The sequence below is a fragment of the Staurois parvus genome, unplaced genomic scaffold, assembly GCF_062004578.1.
Source record: "Staurois parvus isolate SC_StPar_1 unplaced genomic scaffold, SC_StPar_1.0 ptg000089l, whole genome shotgun sequence".
Lineage (NCBI taxonomy): Eukaryota > Metazoa > Chordata > Amphibia > Anura > Ranidae > Staurois > Staurois parvus.
Genome location: NW_028317885.1, coordinates 204163 through 229494, shown reverse-complemented (window position 1 = coordinate 229494; position 25332 = coordinate 204163). Strand labels below are relative to the sequence as shown.

The window sequence follows — 25332 nt, the reverse complement described above, 5'->3', positions numbered from 1 at the left end:
TTTTGAGTTTGGGCAAGGACACAGGGGCCCCATGATCCCCTATTGCCCGGGGGGCCCCATGAGTTGTCAGCCCGCCCCTGGCTCACCCTTTCCAAAAAACGCACCAGGTGAAAATTCGCAGATGTGAACATGTCCCATAGGAAATCATGTTAAATGGACTTTAGTGCGTTTCTGCAAAACGCCGCGGAAAACGCTTAGATGTGAACACGGGGTTAGATGGAGGGGGGGTCCAGAGTGTACATCATTGGCAGAGCGGTGTTCGGGAGATCTGAGGGTGAACCGACTCTTTATTATATAGACAGTATTTCTGTATTGAACTATATTACCTATTTATGATGTGCCGACACTGTCACAGACCCCTCCCCCCCGTCACTGTCAGACGCTTCCAGTGTGCCCGATCACTGCATCCCCGCCCAGACTCCGCCCACTACCTATGCCTACTCCAAATACCTACTCTAACAAGACACAGGGGCGGAGCTTATGTCTGCCTCCATCAGACGTGGGGGGCGGAGCTTGTTCCTCTCCTCGTTGTTGGCCCTCCTAGGCAGCGGATTGCTGAACAGTGACAGCGGTAGGCCGGGCACATTGGCGGCCCCGCCCCGGGGGCGGAGTTTATGGAGATTGCTGCAGAAGCTGGGCTGTGTGTGCACTGCAGTGTGGTGTGATGATCGGAGTGCGGGCTGCAGGTGAGAGGTGTGCTGGGGGTGGTGGCATGGCTGCGATTTATTTGCTGCTTCTTACACGTGTGGGGGAGTCCTGGTCCTGCCTGTGTCCTTGTTGGAGGATCTATTTCTTCCTTTACTATTCCAATGGATGACTTCATCCCACCGACTCCACCAAACTTTGGTGTCATTAGAACTCCTCCTGGGGCTGTGCTGTGTGCCCCCTGAGCTGTCACTATTGATGGGGGGACGTGTTCTGTATCCATTCTATAGCCATGGATGGATTTGTGTGTTTTTCATCCAAGCGATGTAACCTAGATCACATGGTGTGGAATCGTGCCTGGATCTGAAGACCTTATGTCAGTGCACGGGCGGTTTGAGGCATGTCTGCTAAATTGGCGCCATATTTCTGCGCCCGAGAGCGTACAGTCATAACCGTCATCCATACAGCCATAGCAATGAGCAGTTGTCCATGGGAACACACCGCGCCCCCGTGAACCCCAAACCTGTGCACAAGTCTACACCAGCACAGTAGATCCACTTCCTGACCAGGACATTTTAGTTGCTATTCGGCACTGCGCCACTTTAGCTGGTGATTGCGTGGTCATGCAATGCTCTACCCAAATAGAACCTTCTTAAGGTGGTATTTGATTACCACTGGGTTTTTATTTGTTGCGATATAAACATAAAAAGACAAAATTTAAAAAAAAAATTTTTTTTTACTTTGTTATAAAACCTCCAATAAACAAATTTTGAAAAAACAAATTTCTTTATAAATTTTGGCCAAAAATGTATTCTGCTACATGTCTGGTAAAAAAAACCAAATCCCAATACATCTATACTGATTGGTTTGTATCTACAAATGATGATATATATCAGCCATCAGTAAATGACGGACCGAGCAGCACTCCTGTCCGGACCGTTGGCCCGCCAGACGAAAGTGCCTGATCGGCAGTCATTGGTTGCTGGGACCACGGGCATCCCAGCAACCAATGATGTCATGTGTGCGCCCTATGTTAAGCGCCGCTCTGATGGGCACATTTTATGTTAAAGGAGAATGACAGTCAAAGATCTTTTGGCTGTACTTCTATGGATCACAAGAGTGCAGTAAGTTCTGTGGCTGAAGCCCACTGTCGGCTGACATCACAGAGCCGGTCCAAGCTGGGGAAGGATCCCGACCATATGGTCGGGATCCCCCTCAGAGTCTGGAGTGGCAGCTGACTCAGCCTGTCTGCAAACCACTGAGCCAGCCACTCCCTCCCCTCAACAACACAGCACCCCAGTGAGCGCTGGAGGGGTTTGGGGCAGACAGTTGTGACTGACAGTTCGTGAGAACTCAGCGATTAACAGTTATGTGATCACTGAGGTGTTACCCATAGAGCCGGCGGGGGACAGATGCTGCATCAGACCGATGCTACCTTCACCTAGGTAAGTATAATTCTTAAAAACAAAAATCCTATACTTCTCTTTTAATTGAGGCCTAAGGCTAGGTTCACTCCTATGCAGGTTACGTTTCAGCCGTTTCTGCATTGCGTTTTGCACCTGCGTTTTTTGTGTTTTTTTTTTCTTGTTGCTAGGCAGATTTAAAACGCAAGATGCGGCAAAAACGCAGCAAAAACACAAAACATGCTTTTCTGCAGCATTTCCATTGAAGTCTATAGAACCAAAAACACAACTTTTGCGTTTAAAAAAAATAGTCCCTGACCCTTTCCAAAATATGCACGGGTGAAAACGCGGAGATGTGAACGTGCCCCATAGGAAGTCATGTTAAAAGGACTGTACTGCGTTTCTGCAAAAAGCTGCAGAAATTGCTTAGGTGTGAACCTAGGGTTAAGTCAGCCATTCACGGTACGAATTCTGAAAGAGATTTTTCTTTCGAAAATCCTTTCTAAGAATTTTTGTTCGAATTTTGCACCGTTTGTGGGTCACAGAAACGGCCGATTTTTGTGTGACCATCGAATCTGAGTGATTGGCATGTTGGAAATTTTTCGAAAAACGAACAAATTTCAAATCAATGATGGGAGAATCGTGCAAGAAATATAAAGCTGTGACCTGGAAAGGAAAGAAAATTCTTGGTCACGAAAATTCTTTTCTGTTGCAACATGAAGAGAAATTGAAGGCTTTGTTGGTCGAATTTCGAAATAAATGGTCGCACCATCGCATTACAAAACGCACAAAATTTCCGATTTTCTAATGAAAATTTGGTCGCAATTCGACCCATGTGTGGCCTGCATTGGATGGACTTGACTAACAAATTGAAGCTGAACTCCAGTTAATACTTTACAAGCAATTACAGCAGTTTTTTCCTCCTTTTAGGATTAAAGTTTTACAGTCGTAAATGGTTTGTTTCAACCCTCTAACTGCCACGTTGTATGGATAGCTTGGTCTTTTAAAGGAAGCTGGAAAAAAAGAAACAAATTTGGGCTCCATGCATACGAGTAGTTTTTTATTATTAAGCTCAAAAAATTCTGAATTAAAAATACTGGTAGTAGCATTCTTACAGTACAGTTACACATCATTTATTGGGCAGCACAGTGGCTAAATGGTTAGCACTTCTGCCTGGCAGTACTAGGGTCGCTGGTTCAAATCCCAACCACGGCATCACCTGCCTGGAGTTTGCATGTTCTCCCTGTGCCTGCGTGGGTTTCCTCCGGGTACTCCGGTTTCCTCCCACACTCCAAAGACATGCTGGTAGGTTAATTGGCTCCTGTCTAAATTGGCCCTAGTATGTGTATGTATGAATGTGAGTTAGGGACCTTCCATTGTACGCCCCTTGAGGGTTAGGGACTGATATGAATGTACAATATATATGTAAAGTGCTGCATAAATTGATGGCGCTATATAAGTACCTGAAATAAAGTAAAAAATACAGTACATGTAGGGGGGAAAAATGCTAGAAAAAAGCTGATAGTAGTGTTGATCATTTTTTTCTGCTGGAAAACTCTACAAAAACATTTTTTTTTCTGTTCCTAAACGCTGAAACTTGAAAAATGCTACTAGTCTAAAACAGTGTGTATGGACTCGTAGGATAACACTATTTAGCTTCTAGGAGCAGAAAGAAATGCTGATAACAGCTTCTAAGCTCTTAAAAATCACTAGTGTGCATGGAGACTTAGGCTCCATGTACACGGGACACTTCTGAACGATGGAAACATTGACTGCTGGAAAACGTAGGTTAAAAAATGTCTGTTTAGCCGCGTTTGCATACCGCGTTTATGTGTGTTTGCATTTAGAAGTGTTTTTTAAAGATAACCTCAGGAGACCTTCCAAAATGCCCAGAATGCACTGAAAACAGTAAAATATTAACTATTTCAGACATTTTGAGAGAAATAGAGAGCAGAAGCAGAGAGAGCAGTATTTGTTGAGATTAGCTGTCTTTTTTTTTTTTTTGTGGTGTTTGGATGATTTCCATCTCGTTTCTGTGCAGGAGTTATTGCAGCAATGTCTAACATATTTTCTTTAATGCGAAACCTCATAGTATGGTGTACCGGGTCCATTTGAGTACCGGGAAAATGCTTTGCATGCATTTTTCATGATGAAAAAAGGCTCTGGACAGCATCTGGAAATGGAAGAGTTAAAAAAATGTTCCAAACGCTTATAAATGCCATTAGCTGCGTTTACAGGTGTTTACAGGCTGATAAAATCTACTCTAGTTTGGTGCATTCAAAAAAACGACAGTAAACTCAACTGCCTGTAAATGACAGTAAATGACGATGTGTACATGGACACATAGGAAAACATTAGGGAGAGTTCAGTGGCTGCTGAAAAAAATGCTGAAAAGCTTCTGAACGTGAGTTTATCAGCTGCAGTGTACATGGAGCCTTATTGCTTGGATAACCACGTGAAAAGAAAGGGAAAAATCCTTAAAAGAGAAAACAAATGCAGCCATCTAATCTACGAATTGGCAAGTTGCAGTTGAATACATTTTTGTTTTTGGGTTTACTACTGCTTTAGGAATATCTGGGCCTAGGTGCACCTTAACCTCCCTGGCGGTATTCCCGGGTGTAGCTCGGGGTAAAGTTTCAGTACCACAAGCGGTAACCCCGAACTACACTCGGGAATACCATGCGGCGCTGCTCCGGGATCCCTACTTCACTTACCTTGTCCTTCACTCCCGCGATGTCCCTCCTGCAGTGTCCCTGGCCATCTCCTCCGGCGGATGCCAGCATCTGTCTTCTGGGTTCTGTCCCCTGCGACGTCGGGACATACGAGGGACGGAACGGCGGGAAATTTAAAAATGTCAAAAAGTGACATTCACTAAATACACTAAAATCACATAGTAAAACATTACTGTATCAAACCATTTCACATACATCTTGTCCCGAGTGCTTTGTCCTGCGCCCTGCCTGCATTTTTACTGTTCTTTCTGCCTGGAAACTGAGAAACGTCCATGGCGTCCAAAAAGCGTCCCTTTATGTCAAAAGCGGTTTTAGACCAGCTAGAGAACAGTGATAGTAAATTAGGACCACTTGCAGAATTGAGTGATAATGATTCGTGGGGAAATTTGTCATCAGACACTGAAAACGATTTTGCGACTTTGCTCAGTGACACCAATGATGGGGCACTATTCCTCCCACTGACACCAATGACACTTGCTGACCCCTGTTCCAGTATGGTGCTGCTGCAGCCAGCATATATAGTTGCAGCAGCACCTCTGCACGGCACACTTACCGGCCGCTCCTTCACTCGATTTTTGCTGGGCCACTCGGCTCCGCCTCCTCGCTGGTGATTGGCCGCCTGTGTGCCTTTCCTGAGCTACAGTTCTGGTGGCCAATCACCGGTGAGGAGGTGGAGCCGAGCGGCCGCGCGAACATTGAGCTGCAGAACTGAATGAAGGAGCAGCCGCACTTCCTGGACTGGGACCGGAGCCAGGTAAGAAACAGCAGCCCCCTGCCCACCCCTGTACTTAGTGTCCCTTCCGTTGGAAGGGGGGGCGGCGGCGGCGGCACTGCGCCCCCCTAAAAAGTGCCGCCCTCACACCAAGTGTCAGCATGCTGTATGCCGGCGTATAAGACGACCCCCGACTTTTGAGAAGATTTTCAAAGGTTAAAAAGTCGTCTTATATGCCGGAAAATACGGTAAATTATAATTTATGATTTCGTGTTTCAAATTGTAACATACGTGGGATGTTTACTAGATTCTTGTTCAGACAGATTTCAGTGAGTTATTCCTAAAAATTACAGGCCTACAATAAAAAAACGACATATTTCCATGCAACAATGTACCGCTTTGAGCACAGAAATACTGACATAATCAGACCACTAGGGAGGCCACGCATAGCTGTCACTGTCTTGGATGAGTCTACAGCGGAAATTGATTATAATAAGATGAAGGAAAACCAATTCTCTTTTGTCTGTTTAGATTGCTGATGTTGTAACTTTTTTTGTTTGATCGTTCCTTTTAAAGGGTGACCAACATCTTCATTGATTCACTTTCCGGCGTGCGTCTTCCGGATAGGTTTGTGGTGGCAACATCAGTGGTTGGGAGGAAGAAAACACTTCTTTTTTTTTTTTTTCTTTTTTTTTTTTTAAATTTGTTCTCTTGCAAGAGACCAGCTTCAATTTAACTCTTAAGAAAATGACAGAATTTCTCTTCTGCTTCAGTTGCTGCATTGGAGAGCAGCCGCAGCCGGTAAGTTTACTACTTAATAATCTGTTGATATTTAAAATGGTAAACTGATATGTAAAGATGTAATATATAAATGTATGATGTAGAACTGGATGTGTGAATTGCTAATCTCCAAATACTCGCCTACATACTCTTGGGGTGCACTCACACTAGCACTTATAACCAGTCCCAAGCGCGGTTCAGCCCCCTTGGGTTGGTTAATTAGTGTGTTCTGATGGCTCCTAACCGTGCCCAGGACCGGTGAATCAAACCGCATCCGGGAACACTTGGAACAAGTGGTCCTAGGTGCAGTTCACTTGCAATCCAGGACAGTTTGCTGCAGTGTGAGTGCAAACCATGCCGGAGCACAGCTCTGTCCATAGAGAACTGTAGCTAAATGAGGGTTGCTGGTTTGGTTAGCAGGGGAGTGTGCCCGGGATCACTTTCTTAAAAACCAGGGTAAGTGCAAACCAGCGGGGGTGTGGGGGATCGAACTTGGGTACGGTTCACTTAAACCCCCTCGAGTGCGAGTACAGCCTTACAGAATCACACAACTGTAGTCAGCACTTTTGTGGCTGTGTTGAAAATGCCGTCCATTGCTGGGTTTAGAGAAGGTGCACATGTGAATGGTGATACCTCTTTGTAAAGGTTTTTTTTCTACTAAAGATCTTCTGTGAATAAATTGCTTTCATGAAGGAATAATGTGGTGCTTCTATTATATATTCGAGGAAGAAACACAAACCCTCTTATGTTGTGGTTGTGCACTGTTTTAGTTGTTTGGTACAGTATATTTGAGCAGAACTATCGTCTGCAATAATTGCCTGAACTTCAGGTTTGAGAATAAACAGGAAAAGTAGTGTACTTATAAAAGGTGAAGTAGCTGCTAATATCCTGAACCTAACTTTTAAGCTGGCCCTACCCTTGTCCAAAAGTGGAGTTCAAGCCTAACTCTACCTATTCTTAAAATGTTCCCTCCTACCTATTCTGCCTACCCTGTGTAAATAGAAAAAAGCCTATGCTTACCTTGTGGGGTTTTTTTTTTATGTTTTATCATCCGCTTCGGTCCTGTCAGGTGATCCTGCAGCTCTGCTGTGTCAGTGATCGCTGCTGCAGGGGAGAAGAGGAAACTCTGACAATGGCTGGGCTAAGGGAGCCTATGGGTAACATCATGGCTCCTAGAATTCTCAGCCATTGTTGACAGAGGGGAGCCTGAACTGTGGGATCGGATGACTAGACTAAAAAATGTGTGTGTGTGCACAGTATATACTGTATATGTATGTGTATGTATAATATATATATATCTCAATGTAAAGTAGTGAGTGTACAGCTTGTATAACAGTGTAAATTTGCTGTCCCTTCAAAATAACTCAACACACAGCCATTAATGTCTAAACTGCTGGCAACAAAAGTGAGTACACCCCTAAGTGAAAATGTCCAAATTGTCAATATTTTGTGTGGCCGCCATTATTTTCCAGCACTGCCTTAATCCTCTTGGGCATGGAGTTCACCAGAGCTTCACAGGTTGCCACTGGAGTCCTCTTCCACTCCTCCATGATGACATCACGGAGCTGGTGAATGTTAGAGACCTTTTGCTCCTCAACTTTCCATTTGAGGATGCCCCACAGATGCTCAATAGGGTTTAGGTCTGGAGACATGCTTGGCCAGTCCATCACCTTTACCCTCGGCTTCTTTAGCAAGGCAGTGGTCGTCTTGGAGGTGTGTTTGGGGTCGTTATGTTGGAATACTGCCCTGAAGCCCAGTCTCCGAAGGGAGGGGATCATGCTCTGCTTCAGTATGTCACAATACATGTTGGCATTCATGGTTCCTTCCATGAACTGTAGCTCCCCAGTGCCGGCAGCAATCATGCAGCCCCAGACCATGACACTCCCACCACCATGCTTGACTGTAGGCAAGACACACTTGTCTTTGTACTCCTCACCTGGTAGCCACCACAAACGCTTGACACCATCTGAACCAAATAAGTTTATCTTGGTGTCATCAGACTACAGGATATGGTTCCAGTAAATCATGTCCCTAGTCTGCTTGTCTTCAGCAGAAGAGGCTTCCTTTTGGGACGACAGCCATGCAGACTAATTTGATGCAGTGGCGGCGTTTGGTCTGAACACTGACAGGCTGACCCCCCCACCCCTTCAACCTCTGCAGCAATGCTGGCAGCACTCATACGTCTATTTCCCAAAGACAACCTCTGGATATGACACTGAGCATATGCACTCAACTCCTTTGGTCAACCATGGCGAGACCTGTTCTGAGTGGGACCTGTCCTGTTAAACCGCTGTATGGTCTTGGCCACCGTGCTGCAGCTCAGTTTCAGGGTCTTGGCAATCTTCATATAGCCTAGGCCATCTTTATGTAGAGCAACAATTCTATCTTTCAGATCCTCAGAGAGTTCTTTGCCATGAGGTGCCATGTTGAACTTCCAGTGACCAGTATGAGAGAGTGAGAGCGATAACACCAAATTTAACACACCTGCCCCCCCTTCACACCTGAGACCTTGTAACACTAATGAGTCACATGACAGCGGGGAGGGAAAATGGCTAATTGGGCCCAATTTGGACATTTTAGCTTTGGGGTGTACTCACTCTTGTTGCCAGCAGTTTAGACAGTGTGGTGAGTTATTTTGAGGGGACAGCAAATTTACACTGATATACAAGCTATACACTTAATACTGTATATTGTAGCAAAGTGTCATTTCTTCAGTGTTGTCACATAAAAAGACAGAATAAAATATTTACAAAAATGTGAGGGGTGTACTGACTTGCTATTCACCCTGAGGTCATCAGAGGACAAGGGGGCACTCTTTATATCTGGAGGAAAAGAAATTTAATCTCCAAACATGGAAAGGTTTCTTCACAGTAAGAGCTGTGAAAATGTGGAATAGACTCCCTCAAGAGTTGGTTCTGGACAGCTCAGTGGATTGCTTCAAAAAAGGCCTGGATTCTTTCTTGGATACACAGAATCAGACTGACAACTCATGGGGCCCCCGGGCAATAGGGGATCATGGGGCCCCTGTGTCCTTACCCAAACTCAAAAAAGCCTATGAAAAAGGTACTAGGGGCATCTCGTAGGGCCCCCTACTGACCCCGGGCCCTTGGCAGTGCCTGAGTTTCCAAATGGTCAGTCCGCCCCTGTACACAAGCCATTCTAAGGTATCAGATCAGGCAGGCCCTTGTACTACATAGTAGATCTGTAGAAGATTATACAATCAGATTGCATCGTGTATGGTCACCTTATCCCTGGTCTGCCCCTGCACAGAATATAACTGGATACTAACATTTATAGGTAAAGTTGATCCAGGGAATATCCGATTGCCTCTCGGGGGATCAGGAAGGCATTTTTTCCCTGCTGAAGCAAATTGGACCATACTTTTTTCTGGGTTTTTTGCCTTCCTCTGGATCAACTGTGGGTATAGGATTATAACTTTTTTTTTTTTTTTTTTTTTTTTTTTTTTTAATGGTAGAACTGCATGCACTTTTGTCTTTTCTCAGCCAGACTAACTATATGTGTGTGTGTGTGTATATATGTGTATATATATATATATATATATATATATATATATATATATATATATATATATATATATAATTATTATTATTATATATTTTTTATTTTTTTTTGAATATAGTAGGGGAAGTCTAGAACCACTGTAAGATTGGTGGTATTTGTCTGTGTCCCTGTAGCCAGTCCCCCCTACCTCCATCTACTCAATTCTTTTCTGGTAATGCAGCAAATGAGAGGAAGAGCCAACATGGGTTCTAATCTTCTTTCACTTTATCTAAAACAAAAAAAAAATTTGGGGGCTTTCCCTAAACTTTTTAAGGAGACTCTGTTGGCAATTTCGCAAAACAGCAAAAGAAAGTCCCTGGGATGCACTAGTGCCATAGTGGCCAGCAGTTGGAACCAGATTGCGCAGTGGAGGATGCAGACATCTGACACACCTGGATATGTCAAATTCTCAAGATCTACTGACCTGTGAAGCTCTGCAAAGAAGATTGTTGGTGGTACAGATAAATGACATTCATTTTGCAGGTTGTCACCAAAATAAAAAAAACCTGTAAAGACCATAACTCCTATTCCTAATAATTTAACTGTGAAAAAAGATTATGATGAAAAGACTTCCAGCATGATAAAAACAAGTTTTCTTGTAACAAAAAAATACATCTGCAAAAATAATGGTGGAATACTGATCTATGTATGTGGTTTTATCTGTTAGACTGTAAATATTTGGCATGCAATTCTCCATGATTTTACAGTGTTTGCTATTATGATTTCAAAGAGGCGAAGACGGATTGACAGAAGCATGATTGGAGAGCCAATGAATTTTGTCCATACTGCTCACGTAGGATCAGGGGATGCCAACGCTGGGTTTGCAACGGTAAGCAAAATACTGCAGCTGCTTGTTTGTGTGCTCGCTTGGTTTTGATAGTCCATAGGAGCAAGGACATGGCTCTGTATAGTCTGGCCTTACTCAGAAATCCAAACATTGGATGGGGCGGCCATTATCAATTATGATTATCGTTTTTTAGGAATAGTAGCCCTTAAAGTGGGCCTGCATTTAAAAAGGGAAGATAACTATGCTATAGGGAACATTCAGAGATGTTAATTTTGTTTAAATAATATTCTTCAAATGTACCCTTTTGACTTGTATTCCTCCTGAAAATTAGCAGTGCACTTCCTGGTATGTGAGGGTGCCTAGGCACTTCTGTATCTGTAGCCTAGCTGTATATATACTGTATGAAATCAAAGGCTCTGCTACATCTGACTGCTCCACTCTCTGTGGATAGGGAATTATATTATATAACCTATATAACATATTTATTTTGGTGTCCACAAGTAGTGATGCAGTTAGTTTAGTTATAAGCCTAACTCAATGTTTAATGTCCCTTTTTAAAGTATAACTAAAGGCAAAAGGTTTTTTTTTTTTGTAGATTTTGACCAAATGGAGAGGGATTAGAACACCTATTAGGTTTTTATTGTGGTCTGTGCCCCCATAAGGGGGATTCACCATCTCTATTTGTCCTGTTTACCATTATTGTCGAAAGTGAAAGTAAATAAAACCCCACATTTTGGGTTGTCCCCAGAAAAGCAATAGTGGGTAAATTTTTGAATGTGGACACTAGTTCTGGTTGCCTGGCGGTCCCCAAGGAATTCCCTTAATTTGTGGGGATTCTCTCACTTTCTATTTTGGCTATGGGACAGGAAGTGAAGGCAAGTCCCCCCAATGAGACACAGATGGCAAAAAATAAACTGATAGTGGCTATAGCCCTCACTTACTCTATCCAAAATGAAAAAATAGTTTTGCCTGTAGTTCTACTTTTAAATATTTTGTGTGGGCCAAGCTGGCCCAAAGAATTGTTCACTTACTGGGTATGCTGTATTAACTGTATGTAGCCTCAAGTACATACAGTATATGGTGCTGTGTTATGGCACTGAGATGGGAACTTCCTGTTCCACACCAAGAACAAAGCGCTCAGTCATTCACATGAAGCATTGTATTCTCTGAATACAATGCTTCCTCTGATTGGCTGAGGCAGAGTTTGTGACCTAATTCCCCAGCTTCTCCATCTCAGCCAGTCAGAAGAAGCTTTTGTATTTATTCAGAGAATACAAAGCTTCCCATGAATGGCTGAGCAGTGCCATCCCTGGAGTGGGATGGGAAGTTCTTGTCCTACTGCTGTCACACAGCATGTAGCAATGACTATGTGCAGTTTTACTGTAGCCCTGCAAGCACACCTGTTAGTACAGTTCGTTTGGGCCAGCTTGGCCGGTATATGGTATAGCAACATTAAACATGAAGTTAGGCTTTAAACTTGTTGTAAAAGCTCAAGGTTTTTTTATCTTAATGCATTCTGTGCATGAAGGTAAAAAACCTTCTGTGTGCAGCAGTGCCCCTAGCCTCCTCAATACTTACCTGGGCCCCATCGCGATCCAGCAATGTGCACGACAGCCTCGGCCATCCCGGGTTTCTGTCTCCTCAGTGGCTAAGGCAGCAAGTGGGAGCTATTGGCTCCCGTTGCTATCAATTACAGCTAGTCAACCAATGAGGAGGAAGGGGGGGGCAAGCCATGGCTCTTGATAGAAAGGAGGAGCCAGGAGAGCCTGTGGGGGACCCAAGAAGAGGAGGGTCTGGTCTGCACTGTGCAAAACCACTGCACACAACAGGTAAGTGTAACAAGTTTTGTTATTTTCCAAAAAAAGAATATGAACCTTCTAGTATTGCTTTAAGTATGTCAAGGAATTTACCTTACCACAAAAATGACAGGTGCCTCATCTGTCATCTGTTCCCTGTGGACTGCTACCCCTTTCTCCCTTTCAACCTGTGTATAATTCTTTGGCCAACCTGGCACAAGTTGCATATCATTGGGACCTGACCAAAGTCTGGGGCTTGTGGTTGTTTCTCTGTACCCCTGGGTAGGGAGTCTGTATCCTTCTTTTTACTGTTGATTAGATATGATGGGAGTGATTTTAGTGAAATTGATTTCACCATAGAATTAAAATTAATTCTTTAAGTTACATAAACAAAATTGTTGCAATTAATTGAATTATTTGTTGAAGTAATCTAATTGTTGCAACTAGCAGATTTGCAAAACAAAACCTTCCGCTATGATGACCCTCCAAGCCATTCCTAGCAACCAAGCTGGAGGCTAATTATGCATATTCAAGTAAAATCGATTTGGCTACTCCGATCATCCCTACTGTTGATGGATTGGGTTTCTGCTATGAATCCCCTTTCATTTTCATAATTGTTTGTGAATTCTCGTAGGAAAAAAGTTGTACTTTTTGTGTGTAGTACACGATTACACCCTTTTGGAAAATGTAAATGTAAAAAAAATCAGGTGTTCAATCAAGGCTATCATCTGCATTAATATTCCTCTAAGTTGGCTATTCTAAGACCTTTAATATCTGAGAAAATCTGAGCCAGAATCCTTAGCAGCTCAAAAGGCAATGAAAACCAAAACTCTGTGACACGTTCAGAAATCTGAAATTTCTCAGTACACTTGCCAGCTAGCCTGAAAAAAAACAATTTGACCCTGTCTAATGATACACGTTAAAAACAAAAGGTTTAGTTGCACACATTTGCAAATATATGAATCCGCAGTGCCTCACCAAAACTCCTCTGCATAGTGCAGCCCTAACTCTGTAATTTGACAGTCTCCACGTTGAAGCATATGTAACAATGGATACATTAAAAGAAGGTATGCCCACCCCTCCTTAAAGGTGCAAGGACACACTAGAAGCTCAGCAAGAACACAGTGGTGCCTGGAGGCATCCAATGACTGTCTTACTGCTTGTGGATGAATTTGGTGTTGAAGTGGCTAATTAGTTTACCTGTTACTAAACCCAGGACCCTGCATTCACTATATCCAGTCTTCCACAGTACACAGAACATGGAAATGCACTTATTTTTAGTAAATGTAAACTGTTAAATATCTTTTCTTGTCAGCAGTATACAGCAGTCTTGTGACTTTTATCAGTGTCCAGCAGAGCACTGGTTAATCTTGTAGGAGGGGTTTTCATTCTCCTCTGATTGTCCTCAGAGGCTGTATAACCCCTAACCCTCTGTCTGGACAGCGCCCTCCTCCAGAAAAAACTCTCTAGCAGTACACACCAAACAGAGCATGTGCAGACTGCTGCTGTAGCTATGGCAGATGGATTGGGGACTGTGGAAGAAGGGGAGGATCATAGAAGACGGGAACAAACAGCCTTTTCACACAGTGCAGAGGATTAACCCCTCTGGAATATTAATGCAGATGATAGCCTTGATTGAACACCTGATTTTGTTTCTACATTTACATTTTCCAAAAGGGTGTAATCGTGTACTACATACAAAAAGTACAACTTTGTTCCTACGAGACCATGGTGACACTGTACTACTTGTGGGGGGTGATGATTTTTTTTTTTTTTACACTGTTTGCTTTTACACCCATAAAGGATGTAAAAGCAATCATTTCTCCTTCTCTCTAGCTGCATTCTTGCAGCCATTGAGAACTACTGAGTGAGCTGTGATTGGTCACAGCTTGTCACATGGTACAAGGCTGTTGTGAATAGCCTTGTACCATGTGACCTCTGTGATCATTCACAGATTTCACACGTAGTAAGCAACGACGTCACAAGTGACATCATGCTTACTACTCTGCATGTGATCACTGATTGGTCAATCAGTGATCACATGATCGGGACCTCGTACAGAGGTCCCGTCCGACGATCGGTGTTCCACTGTGTGGAGGACACACCGGTCACCGAATCGCGGTGCTGCGCACTCCCAAGGAGCACGCAGAAGCAGGGTGCAGGGAGGCCGTTTATAAACGGCTACCGGACCCTGCACTGCCACCGTCCGGCCGTTTATATACAAAGGCTGGACGGGAGGTGGTTAAAAGCTCAGATTTTTTTTTATTTGCTCTATTGCACCGTTAAATGCATAAGGATAAAAAAGATGAAAATTAGATAATGCGATATTTTAAGTATACTATAGTGAAGGAAATAAGTATTTGATAAGATTTGAAGAGATGCATGTCTAACAAATTATGCACTGATTTGCTTGTTCATGAGGGGAAATAAGTATTTGATCCCATATCATTCAGCAGGATTTCTGGCTACCAGGTGTCTTTCATACAGGTAATAAGCTGAGATTAGAAGCAGTCTCTTAAAAGACTGTATAAAAGACACCTGTCCACAGGAGCAATCAAACAATCAGATTCCAAACTCTCCACCATGGCAAAGACCAAAGAGCTGTCCAAGGATGTCAGGGACAAGATTGTAGACCTACACAAGGCTGGACTGGGCTACCAAACTATCGCCAAGCAGCTTGGTGAGAAGGTGACAACAGTTGGTGCAAATGGAAGAAACACAAAACAACTATCAGTCTCCCTAGGTCTGGTGCACCATGCAAGATCTCACCTCGTGGAGTGTCAATGATCATGAGAACAGTGAGGAATCATCCCAGAACTAAACATAAGGATCTTGTCAATGATCTCCAGCCAGCTGGGACCACAGTCACCAAGAAAACAATTGGTAACACACTACGCCGACCAGGATTGAAATCCTGCAGTGCCCGCAAGGTCCCTCTGCTCAAGAAAACACATGTCCAGGCCTGTCTGAGGTTTGCCACTGAACATCTAATTCAGTGGTTCTCAACCTTTCTAATGCCGCGACCCCTTAATACAGTTCCTCATGTTGTGGTGACCCCCAACCATAAAATTATTTTCGTTGCTACTTCATAACTGTAATATTGCAGTGGGAGGACTAGCGCCCCATCACTGATGTCAGTGGGATGAATAGTGTCCCATCGTTGGTATCAGTGGGGGGGAATAGTGCCCCATCGTTGGTGTCAGTGGGAGGAATAGTGCCCCATCACTGATGTCAGTGGGAGGAATAGTGTCCCATCGTTGGTATCAGTGGGAGGAATAGTGCCCCATCATTGGCATTAGTGGGAGGAATAGTGTCCCATCATTGGTATCAGTGGAAGGAATAGTGCCCCATCATTGGTATCAGTGGGGGGAATAGTGCCCCATCATTGGCATTAGTGGGAGGAATAGTGTCCCATCATTGGTATCAGTGGGAGGAATAGTGCCCCATCATTGGTATCAGTGGGAGGAATAGTGCCCCATCATTGGTATCAGTGGGAGGAATAGTGCCCCATCATTGGTATCAGTGGGAGGAATAGTGCCCCATCATTGGTGTCAGTGGAAGGAATAGTGCCCCATCATTGGTATCAGTGGGATGAATAGTGCCCCATCATTGGTGTCAGTGGAAGGAATAGTGCCCCATCATTGGTATCAGTGGGATGAATAGTGCCCCATCATTGGCATTAGTGGGAGGAATAGTGTCCCATCATTGGTATCAGTGGAAGGAATAGTGCCCCATCATTGGTGTCAGTGGAAGGAATAGTGCCCCATCATTGGTGTCAGTGGAAGGAATAGTGCCCCATCATTGGTGTCAGTGGAAGGAATAGTGCCCCATCATTGGTGTCAGTGGGAGGAATAGTGCCCCATCATTGGTGTCAGTGGGAGGAATAGTGCCCCATCATTGGTGTCAGTGGGAGGAATAGTGCCCCATCATTGGTGTCAGTGGGGGGAATAGTGCCCCATCATTGGCATCAGTGGGAGGAATAGTGCACAATCATTGGCATCAGTGGGAGGAATAGTGCCCAATCATTGGCGTCAGTGGGAGGAATAGTGCCCCATCATTGGCGTCAGTGGGAGGAATAGTGCTCCATCATTGGCGTCAGTGGGAGGAATAGTGCTCCATCATTGGCGTCAGTGGGAGGAATAGTGCCCCATCATTGGTGTCAGTGGGAGGAATAGTGCCCCATCATTGGTGTCAGTGGGAGGAATAGTGCCCCATCGTGGGTGTCAGTGGGAGGAATAGTGCCCCATCGTGGGTGTCAGTGGGAGGAATAGTGCCCCATTTTGGGTGTCAGTGGGAGGAATAGTGCCCCATTTTGGGTGTCAGTGGGAGGAATAGTGCCCCATTGTGGGTGTCAGTGGGAGGAATAGTGCCCCATTGTGGGTGTCAGTGGGAGGAATAGTGCCCCATCATTGGTGTCAGTGGGAGGAATAGTGCCCCATCATTGGTGTAAGTGGGGGGAGGAATAGTGCCCCATCGTTGGTGTCAGTGGGGGGAGGAATAGTGCCCCATCGTTGGTGTCAGTGGGGGGAGGAATAGTTCCCCATCGTTGGTATTAGTGACACAAATGATGGGGCACTATCCCTTCCACTGACACCAATGATACTTACCTTGCTGACTCCTGCTCCAGCCTGGGCTCGCTCTCTCCCTCTCCCATCTACAGCCTGCATACCTGGCTGCAGCAGCAAAATTTGCACTTACCTGTCAGCTGTCTTCCTTCTCTGGCCTCTCTCTTCACTCGCTCCTGCAGCTCCCTCGATCTTCTTCGATCTCCGCGCGCTGCCGCTCGGCTCCTCCTCTCCAAGCTCCACCTCCTCGCCGGTGATTGGCCGCCTGTGTGCCTCTCCTGAGCTACAGTTCCGGTGGCCAATCAGCGGCGAGGAGGCGGAGCTGTTGAGTGATCCCGGAGGTGTGGCCAGGTTACAGGGGCAGCATATCATCCAGCCCACAGATCGCCTGAGACAGGAGTGGTGTCTCGGTTCCTAAGACCATCGGAAATATGTGTTTTCCGATGGTCTTAGGCGACCCCTGTGAAATGGTCGTTCGACCCCCAAAGGGGTCGCGACCCCCAGGTTGAGAACCGCTGATCTAATTGATGCAGAGGAGGACTGGTTGAAAGTGTTGTGGTCAGATGGGACCAAAATCAAGCTCTTTGACATCAACTCAACTCTTCGTGTAGGAGGAGCAATGTTGCCTATGACCCCAAGAACACCATCCCAACTGTCAAACATGGTGGTGGAAACATTCTGCTTTGGGGGTGTTTTTCTGCTAAGGGAACAGGATAACTGCACCGCATCAAAGGGACAAAGGACGAGGCAATGTACTGTCAAATCTTGGGTGAGAACCTTCTTCCCTCAGCCAGGGCATTTGAAAATGGGTCATGGATGGGTGTTCCAGCATGACAATGACCCAAAACACACGGCCAAGGCAACAAAGGAGTGGCTCAAGAAGAAGCACATTAAGGTCCTGGAGTGGCCTAGCCAGTCTCCAGAACTTAATCCAATTGAAAATCTGTGGAGGGAGCTGAAAGTTTGAGTTGCCAAACGTCAGCCACCAAACCTTAATGACTTGGAGAAGATCTGCCAAGAGGAGTGGGCCAAAATCCCTCCTGAGATGTGTGCAAACCTGGTGGCCAACTACAGGAAATGTCTGACCTCTACGATTGCCAACAAGGGATTTGCCACCAAGTACTAAGTCATGTTTTGTGAAGGGGATCAAATACTTATTTCCCTCATGAACATGCAAATCAGTGCATCATTTGTTAGACATGCATTTCTTTTGACTTTTTTGTTGCTATTCTGTCTCTCAGCGTTACAATACACCTACCATTCAATTTTCAGATTGATCATTTCTTTGTGAGTGGGCAAACATTCAAAATCAGCAGGGGATCAAATACTTATTTCCTTCACTGTAGTTTGGATTGTGGTCCCGATAAGAGGGTGGTGTTGCATAGCCAGTGAAATAGCATTGTCTGGGAGACATGGAAGAACTGCTAAGGAAAGGCCAACGGTTACCTGCTCTAAGTACACCCTAGGTTTTTTTGTCACGTTGAGTGGATCAAATACTAGACCTTTTTAATGCCATATCTCCTTAAGATATGCCACCAATATGGGTTAAGAAGAATGATCTTAAAAAAGATTCAGTAACTATGTAACTAGGACCTTTTAAAATGGGTTGTAGTTTGGGGCAAGGTTACTCCCTTTTGGTTTTCATTGGCTTTTGAGCCTTTAAGGAGTCTGACTCAGATTTTCCTGAATATTGAAGGTCTTAGCTTAGCCAATTTAGCAGAATACATATGCAGATGATGCCTTGATTTTTTTTTTTTCTCCTGGCAAATCAGAAGCTGTCCCTGTACACTTTACTATAAATGTATAAAAACACTTTGGAACACTCTCAGACTTCGAGTTGAACTGGAAGCAATAAGGCATGTTCAGTATAGATCAGGAAGCATATTTGTGATTTGAACTCCACTGTACACTGCTGGTTATAAATACATAGCAATGAGGCCATGCCTTGCTTCTAGACCTAATGTAAGAGAAATGCCCTTTTAGACAGTTGTCAGCAGATCACATGTCTCAATTGTAAGTTTTCCCTTTATTTCGTTTTCAATGACCGTGCAAAATATGACAATATCCCTCGCTCTCAGTTCGGGCGATGGGGCCCTTTGAATAAATAGAGTGAGCAAATCTCCCTGTGCAGGTCTTGGTTCTCAGCAGATTAGCCTATAGTCCTACCTCTAAAGTGAACTTTTTACTTTTGTATATATTGTAGACAAGTTATAGGTTCATTTTTAAAAAGGGCTTTAATTCAATTTATTTTACTATTATACACAAAATATTTAACAATATTAAATATGGGAAAATCCAGCTAAACTACGGAACTTTGGCTCAACCAGTGGCTTTTGGAAGTCTCAAAATACATGGAGGATCCAGCTTTGTGATCCTAAAAGTGTTTTGACCCCTGCGGGTCGAAGCAAGGAGGTTAGCGGCTAATTCAGCTACTTACGGATACCTTTCTGTGGTTACCCACATTCACCATCCATGGGCACGAGTGTCATTTTTGGATTTCGTGGTGTTAGCACCAGTTTGGACTTTTTCACATATATTTTGTGTTGTGTCATGCGTTTATAATGCATGTTCATTATCACATAAAGTCACACGAACATTTTCATTTTTGCATTTATCCATTCATCATTTTTTTGTTCATCTGATATATATTTGATTTATTTACTTTTTGTATGGAAACACTATTTAGGGGTGGATTATTTTTTCTTGTTATGTAGTGTTTATGCACATTTGGTTTTGCAGAGATATTCACTTGCATGTTTATGCGTTTTTCCTTGATTTGAGTCCTAATTTCTGGACAAATCACTTATTAGTCCCAGTGTGGACTAGTTTATTTTTTTAATTTACTATCTACCATCGCTCTAGATCCCACTTAGGATCTATTCACATCTGTTCCATACTTCTTGTAAGTATTGGCTCACATGTTTCTGTTATTACTATCAATGTGGGGGTTTACCATTCACTTTGCCCACTTCTGGATCCGTTGAGGATCAGGTCACGGTCAGACAATTGAAGATCCCATGTGGATCAGGTCACATTTATGTTATTTGCACTTTGTGTCACGTTATATATGGTTTTCACATTTATTTATATTATGCTTTATATTAGTTCATGATATGTGATTTATTGCTTTTGAGTAGCGCTACATCATTTTTTTTTTTTTTTTTTTTTTTCCATCTTATTTCATTTGATCATTAGGTATGTGATTTGGATGTTAGCAGCTTCTCTCTGTTATTTGCACTTACTATAGATAGAAGCGCAGGAGGTTCACACCATTATTTCTAAGAGTGTGGCAAAACAGCAATTCAGTATAATGATCTGCCGCTACTGGAGGTGATGGAGGAGAACCTACACAGCATGTTAATATAGTCGCATATCAGTGCTGCCATCTGCTGACAAGATGTGAAAACGCAAGCATTTCGTTTCTCCTGACCTTGTGTGCAAAACTGACTGAAGGTTACCTTAAAATAAAAATAAAAAAGTGCCAAAGGTGATTTTGCCAAGTATTGACTTGGGTGGAGGGTTGTCTCCTTTTTTTTCCTTTTTGATTATCTTTTGTGCCACAGTTTAAAATAAAAAAGTAGAATCTTTCCTCACATAAAGGAAAAAAATGTGCTTCAACAAGTGGCATGTTATTTATTTATTACAGGTACTTATATAGCACCATCAATTTATGCAGCGCATTGCATATATATTGTACATTCACATCAGTCCCTATCCCTCAAGGGGCTTACCATCTAAGGTCCTTAACTTACATTCATACATACACATACTAGGGCCAATTTAGACAGGATCCAATTCACCTACCAGCATGTCTTTAGAGCGTGGGAGGAAACAAGAGTACCCGGAGGAAACCCATGCAGGCACAGGGAGAACTCCAGGCAGGTGGTGCCATGGTTGGGATTCGAACCAATGCCCCTAGTGCTTCCAGGCAGAAGTGTTAACCATTTAGCCACTGTGCTGCCCTTGTGTTAGTCTCACAAACGTCTGTTGAAACGTCCGGTAAAGTTCACCTAATGCACCTTCTGTAATGGTCTGTGTGGCAACTACTGTACTGCTCCTGAATTTGTTGTTAATATTGTGTAGGCTTTGCCTGCTTGCCCTGCAGTGGGATAAAAACATTTTTGCAGTGGGCAGTGTTATCACCATTGTCGCTCCTGATTCCTCTTGGCTAGTCAATTGGCACATGGCTATATCTAGTCCTGCCAACAGGTTTCCCAGATTGACAGCACTGTCTCTGTTGCTGAAACCCTCACTGTGAGCTGCAGTGCCTTGGAGGGAACCATGTGAGACACAAATTAAGAAGACTTTGGCTATGTCAGGGAAGGTTAAGGACTTTTTTGTTTACCTGGTGGCTTGTGCATCACATAGTAACTGGATTTCAGACATGTTTCTTAATGGAGCCTTTAAAGAGAGATTAAACCCTACTTTAAAACTATTTCATATCTCGATGGTAGGACTTACATTTTCTGTTACTTATTTTTACTCTTCTGCTTGTGTATCTTCCCCTGTTACCCTGGCCTCCTGTTTGCTGGTCTTGATTTCCATTGTAAGGGGGACTTGGTTTGCGAGGTCCAATGGTGCCCTACTGAACCCATTCATGCATGGTCCTATGAGACTTCAGGCTGGGTAAGGACACTACCTATGCCTACAGGCACAGGCAACCCAAAAGCAATAGACACACTAAGACATGCCTCTGCCAAGTAATTGAAAGCACCTTGGTCGTGCACCAACCTGGTGTCTGTATGAATTATGAGACATGCAGTCACAAGAAGGAAGATCAGCTTTTTTCGTGCACACTCCCCAAGTGTTCAGAGAATTGGTGCACAGGGACCGGGAAGCTGTACCGGTAACAATGTTTCTGGACATTTTTTTGAGCAGTAATTTGTGTTGTGCTGAATTTGTCTACACAGGTGTAATTTTTAAAAAACAAAACATTAAAAAAACAGAGCCTTTAACACTACTCGGTACATGCTAATTTGGGGCTGTAACGCTACAAAATGTGGAAAAATCAAAGAGGACAATTTTATCTAGAGAAATGTGCATATGGGACTGGTGTTAATGAGCTAGTTTTGTAAATGTTTATTATTGTTTCTTTCTTTCCCCCCAAAGGGTGGTTCATTCCAGGATCAGATGAAATCAAAAGGAGGCTATGGACCTGGAATTTCAGAAGTGACACTTTAGCAGTTGTACGTATATTAAACATTTTGTGATATATGTGTGTGTGTGATTGTGAGAGATATCCCAGCTGGACAGAGTTGTACACAGGCTGCAAAGCTTGCCTTTGCTGCTGCTGCACAAATTATACCCCAAGTCACATTCGTTTGGCAGTATCATTATAGAGCGTGACCCATTGAAGTGATTGGGGCTGTGCCACAACAGCGAACTCTCAGTATTCCCATCTAAAGTTCTTGTTTGGCTGCCAAAAAAAGCATTCTGGGGCCAACAGTATTACCTCCTAGATGCTTGACAGTCACTCCTTTTACCAGGCTCTGAAAAGCGATCCACTACAGACCACTTCACAGAGGGGCGGCAGGGGCTGCCACCCATGTGAACAAGCCCTTAGAACTTGTACTTGGTCTAAATTAGATGTTGTAACATTCTTCCATTTTCTAGCAGGTAGTGTATCCAAAATCTAAACGGGTTTTGGGGGCATCCAGCAGCAGAGGGGATATGGGAGGGTAAGTATAGGATTCTCACACTGCCAGCTATAAAGTTAACCTGTTGCTATACCTGCTATGGACATTGTGGATCCACCTTTATAGTGTAATGTGTAGTATAGAAAAATAGGATCTGCTGGTTCTAATTTGGTCTTGCTATTACCAGCTCTGGGGCCTTATCTTCATACTCATTCTTATCTTTCTTGTACTAATTTGTGAGTGACTGACTGCAGAGCAAACTTGCAACTAGAAAAATGTTAGCACACCTGATATGTACATGCTTGCTTCTGAACAGTAACTTGCCTGCACGGTCATGTCACTTGTTCACAGTATTCTGTGAATGGGGAAACTACAAGTTCCAACAGCCTTTGCAGCTGTTAGCTTGTAGTTTTCAGTGAACTACCACAGCACTCCAGCGTGGTAGTCCATTCAGCCTTCCTGCCAGTAAGTATCTGCTTGTCTGTACGTTGATGTGTGAGCAAGCAGATATAATGACAGGTCAGGGGGAGACCTGCATGGCATCTGCTGATTGCTGGTGCAATGCTTTAGAGGCTCCAGAAACCAAAAATAATAAATGCACATTTTATTTTTTTTTTACCTGCAAAAAAATGTTTATTTTTTGTTAAAAGGTGAACTTATCCTTTTAAAAGAGAAGTTCAGGAGTACAAAAAATAAACAGTCTACTCATCTAGGTGGATACTCCCTGCCACCTCTAAGTCGGAGTGATCAGACACCGCCGGTCGCTCATTTCTCAGTCTTCAGTGAGCAGAGGGCCGGTGACTATTCGTCTACTCTGCCCCTTCAGTGCTCATTGGAGCTCCAGGCTGTGTTGAGGGGGCAGGAGCGGCTGGCTCAGGCTCTCAGCAGCACACTGAGAGGCTGGGCCAGCTGCTGGCCTGGCTTTCGAGGCAAATCCCAACATTGTCAGGATCTTTCCAGAGCCTGGACCAGCTCAGTGACGTCAGCTGACACCGGGCTTTAGGCCATTGTTGGCTAAAAACGGATCACAGGAGTGCAGAAATATGTGCAAACAAGCGTTGCTCGTCAACAATGGTACCTTCCAGGAATTTCGATCCTGGCAGGATCTCTTGTAATTGTATATAGTTTGCTTGGCCCGACCAGTTATTAAACAATCTTTCTTATTTAAATGTTTTTCAGAGATGACATGGCAGTACTGATTGTACAACAGTTTTGTTCACTGGAGATCTATTTGTGTGATACAAAAATGAAGACAAGCAGAGGATAAAGCTCCTCTTGGAAACAAATGGGCTTCCTACAAGGAAATGTACAAATGAAAATGATGGGTTCCTTCTCGCGTTGCCTGCCTTTAATTTAAATTCTAGAACCAATGATTATGCATAGCACTTTCTGCATGTTGTTTTTTCCTCTTCTTACTACCATGTTAAGAATCATGGTTGTGTGTTTTTTTTTTCTTTCCTTCATTTTTTCATTGTGTAATGTTGGATGGTAATGTGTTTCTAGAGCATTTGTTTAAATACACAAGCATCTATATATTTTTCCCTCTACGTGGCTACAGCCTTGCATTTGATGTAGAGAAGAATTGTTTGCCAACAGCACTAGGTCTAAAATAAGGAAAGAGATGTTTTGTCCATAGTAAGTAACCATTTTTCTACTTTTTTTTTTTTTCTGCTTTTATCCCCTGGGTTTGAAAGTTTGAAAATTAAAAATGAGAATTGACTTCTGTGGTCAAAACTTAATTTCCTTTGCTGTACTTTCTCTATATATGAGGCAGTCTTTATATGTTAAGTAGTGGTGGGATGAATAACAGAAGCCCAGATGATCATGTTTCTGTACATGAGGAAGGTGTTTTTGTTTTGTGCTACATCTGAATGGGATTGAAATATTCCCATAAGAATGCACTTCTTTTTTTTTTTTGTAAACTTCCCTCAATTTATTCACAATTATATATTTATACAGAATAATTCCTTCTAGCCAAATTTGATTATATTACACTTTCAGATGTGGTCAGACAGAAATGTTAATGTCTTTGGTTGATCATGTTATAGATGCACACGAACATATTTTTGCTTTAGTTCAATGAACTGTTGTCTCCCATATCTGTATTATTGTATACAATGTAAAGGTTTGTAATGTATGTTTCACATATTGATGTTTTTGTCTCATTCAGTAAAGCTTAATGCTGAACTCCAGGCACAATGCTTAATAAATGTAGGTGAAGCGCTTATCGGAGAAAAGATTTGTCATTCCAATCAGCCCATCTTTTGATCTGGACACTGACCGCATTCTCAGGTCAGTGATCCCACCAATCTTACAGCATGGTCACCAACCTGCACCTAGGATTGATTCCTGGACAATGAAGAAGCATTGCCACACCAATTGGCGAATCGAATTGTTTGCGCCGTGTTCCTTCACGATCCTTCGTATTAGACAGACAACACTGTGCAGGATCTTTATTCTCAAATTTTTGGCCTCCTTCTGAGTCCTGAATTGCAGGAGGTTACAGGAACCTAATATAAAGTAAGGTTCTTGTACGTACAGAATTGAATTAAATCCTTGTCTGCTGGAATTCAGCTATAAGCATATCTTTGCTTGCTTTCATTTAGTTTTTGTTCTTCATGTGTACACTGTGTGTACATTTAATGAAAGAGGTCATCATTGACTTTTAATGCAATGTATATATTGGTAGAAAATAAATACTATTTTACTGAACAA

At 43.3% G+C, this 25332-nt stretch overlaps 1 protein-coding gene across 1 annotated transcript; it reads left to right on the top strand.

Moving 5' to 3' along the window:
* Positions 1–553: 553 nt before the first annotated feature.
* Positions 554–25332, top strand: LOC149468328 (CDC42 small effector protein 2-B). The gene is made up of 5 exons (XM_089670283.1): positions 554–686; positions 6069–6293; positions 10564–10662; positions 22091–22167; positions 23797–25332. The coding sequence occupies exons 2-4, from the start codon at positions 6240–6242 to the stop codon at positions 22160–22162; spliced, it is 225 nt and encodes a 74-aa protein (XP_089526409.1). The 5' UTR covers positions 554–686; positions 6069–6239; the 3' UTR covers positions 22163–22167; positions 23797–25332.

What these genes read in the sequence shown, in the direction of transcription:
- LOC149468328 (XM_089670283.1), top strand. Translation starts at nt 6,240, where the DNA reads ATGACAGAATTTCTCTTCTGCTTCAGTTGCTGCATTGGAGAGCAGCCG. An exon ending in TTGGAGAGCAGCCGCAGCCG is followed by an intron (nt 6,294 to 10,563) that starts GTAAGTTTACTA and finishes ATGATTTCAAAG; the next exon opens with AGGCGAAGACGGATTGACAG. An exon ending in CCAACGCTGGGTTTGCAACG is followed by an intron (nt 10,663 to 22,090) that starts GTAAGCAAAATA and finishes TTCCCCCCAAAG; the next exon opens with GGTGGTTCATTCCAGGATCA.